This window comes from Alligator sinensis, unplaced genomic scaffold, assembly GCF_000455745.1.
Source record: "Alligator sinensis unplaced genomic scaffold, ASM45574v1 scaffold372_1, whole genome shotgun sequence".
Taxonomy (NCBI): Eukaryota; Metazoa; Chordata; order Crocodylia; family Alligatoridae; genus Alligator; species Alligator sinensis.
This window is the reverse complement of record NW_005842387.1, coordinates 630,627-632,803: the sequence shown is the minus strand read 5'-3', so window position 1 is coordinate 632,803 and position 2,177 is coordinate 630,627. Positions and strand designations below refer to the sequence as shown.

The 2,177-nt window shown below is 40.7% G+C and overlaps 1 protein-coding gene across 1 annotated transcript in view; it reads left to right on the top strand.

Moving 5' to 3' along the window:
- Positions 1–2,177, top strand: part of ADAM23 (ADAM metallopeptidase domain 23) — a gene marked incomplete at its 5' end in the record, with an annotated part of 186,474 nt that overhangs the window by 30,789 nt on the left and 153,508 nt on the right. Inside the window, one exon of the mRNA XM_025211029.1 lies at positions 898–974. Coding sequence (XP_025066814.1) covers positions 898–974 — 77 coding nt within the window. The remainder of the gene's footprint in view (positions 1–897; positions 975–2,177) is intronic.

Here is a 2,177-nt window from a genome sequence, read left to right as displayed (position 1 = left end):
GAAAGAGATGGTGACCTTATATGGAAGAGAGGGGACTGGCATAGACTTCTCAGAGGCAAGCCCTTGGAAGAGAGCAACTAGGAGAACGGTGAGGAAATGCAATGATGACGACAATGAACACAAAGAAGAGTGAAATGACTGGAAAACAGGACAATTTGGGAGGGGGAAGGGAACTGAGGGAGCCTTTTATGAAACGGATGTTTTCAAGGGAATGGTGATGGGTGCATGGTGTGAACTTTGTAACAGCACTAAAATAGTTTAACTGTAAGTGTGTTTTTGGTCTGCCAAGTGAACCACAGCAGTTACATGACAGGTTGTTAAAGGTACAGTTATGTATGTATGTGTGTATATGTGTATATATATTAGTTGTGTGTCTATATATAGAAATACATATTTTTGAAAAAAAAATCAGTATATGTTTGCCTAATATGGGTCATGTGTTTTATAGTCATGCTCACTGTTGGCTGCAGTTCATCCACTTCATAGTTGGTTTCCTTTAATGAGCACATGCTGCTTTTGGCAGCAATTTAATGATAGACAGTGTATTTAATGAGGTGTCCTTGTAAGTGAATGTAAGATGAGGAGCTTTTCCCCCCCGATGATGGTTGAGGGGAAGGCTTGTCTTATATTTGAGTATATATTTTATTTCTCTCTCCATGATTTGTGAAGTGACATAGTAACTGTTATTGGACCAGTGTGTATAATTGGAAGATATAGGAGGCAAGATCTTAGGCTTTAAGTGTCCTCATCATTTTTTAAAATTATTATACAGTTTGCCATTCTAAAAATAAATGAAGTTGCTTATGTTGTGTACAGACTTCACTTAATGCTTTGACTTGTTTTGAACATATAGAAAAATAAAAGGTAAAGATTCTTATTTTGTTTTCATGTCTTCAGGTTGTGCATCTGGCCCAGGCAAGTTTCCAGATTGAGGCCTTTGGTTCCAAGTTCATCCTTGACCTCACATTGAATAAGTAAGTGTACAATTGTGGGTTCCCTGTTATTTGAAGTTGACTTTGTAATTATATATCTGTACAGCAATTTATGTGAGAAAAGGTATTAAGCTGTGACATGTGTAATTCTATGAGCATGGGAAAACTAACAGACTTCCCAAATTTATTGCTACAGTGAAATATACATCAAAGACGTAAGCTTCTATAAGATATATAATCAATTGTATTGTGTCCTAAAACATACTTTCCTGTGAGGTTATGTTCCCATTCAGCAATCTTTGTATATTTTTTTTGTAAAGAGGGGAAAATAGGGACAATACATATCTACATTTTGGGTCCTCAGGAACCCAGACATAACAAAGCTGAAAACCCAACGAGTATTAAAAAGAAATAAGCATGATGTATACTATTAACATTTTTATTTCAAAAAGAGTTGCTCAAAGTTCAGGATTCACTCCACTCCTCAAAAGTAGGCATCTCTTGGCTATGAAGTGGCAGCCAAGAAGAAAACTGACAAGCTGCATACTGCATAAGAATAATAAAAGATACTTCCTTTTTTTTGGTTGCAGCTTTGATCTTCCTGTTGGTAAATGTTTTGTCTGGCTGTATTTTCTTTGGAAATTACCATTGCCTCCAAGTACCTGATTATTACACAGCTGCCTGATTCACATAAATTAACTTTAATTTATTTATCTAGGGTCTTGCTCAATTTAGATTTTCTTTAGACTGATGTCCTTGCACTTTTCCTTCTAGTCTTTCTGGATAGAACACAAGCAAATGGCAATTATTAATAAATAACTAGGGGTACACCCACAAATTTTTTATTTTTTGGGGGGGCTGATATCGATGGACGATTAGGAACAAGCCATATCAGCTGATGCTGATCTGATTTCAGATATGCAGCCCTTCAGCTTGGAGAGCAGCGTCCAGCTGGTAAGTCTGTTGGGGGAGAAGGGGTGGGGGAGGGAAGGGGTGTAGGCCCCCCGCGGCAGATTGAGGCCCCCCCGGCAAGGGAGGAGAGGGCTGGGGCAGGTGCTGCCCAGCTGGAGTGGGGCACAAGATAGAGCTGCGAGCATGGGGAGGGAGTGGGGGTTCCTGCTGCTGTGTGCACTCCTGAGGGAGGTACTGGGGGATGTATGCCTCTCCACATCTGTGTGTAGGGTAAGGGTGGGCTGGGGCTGTGGGGCAGCTCTGGGACCTTCCCGGTGGGGGTGGGTGGGCCGG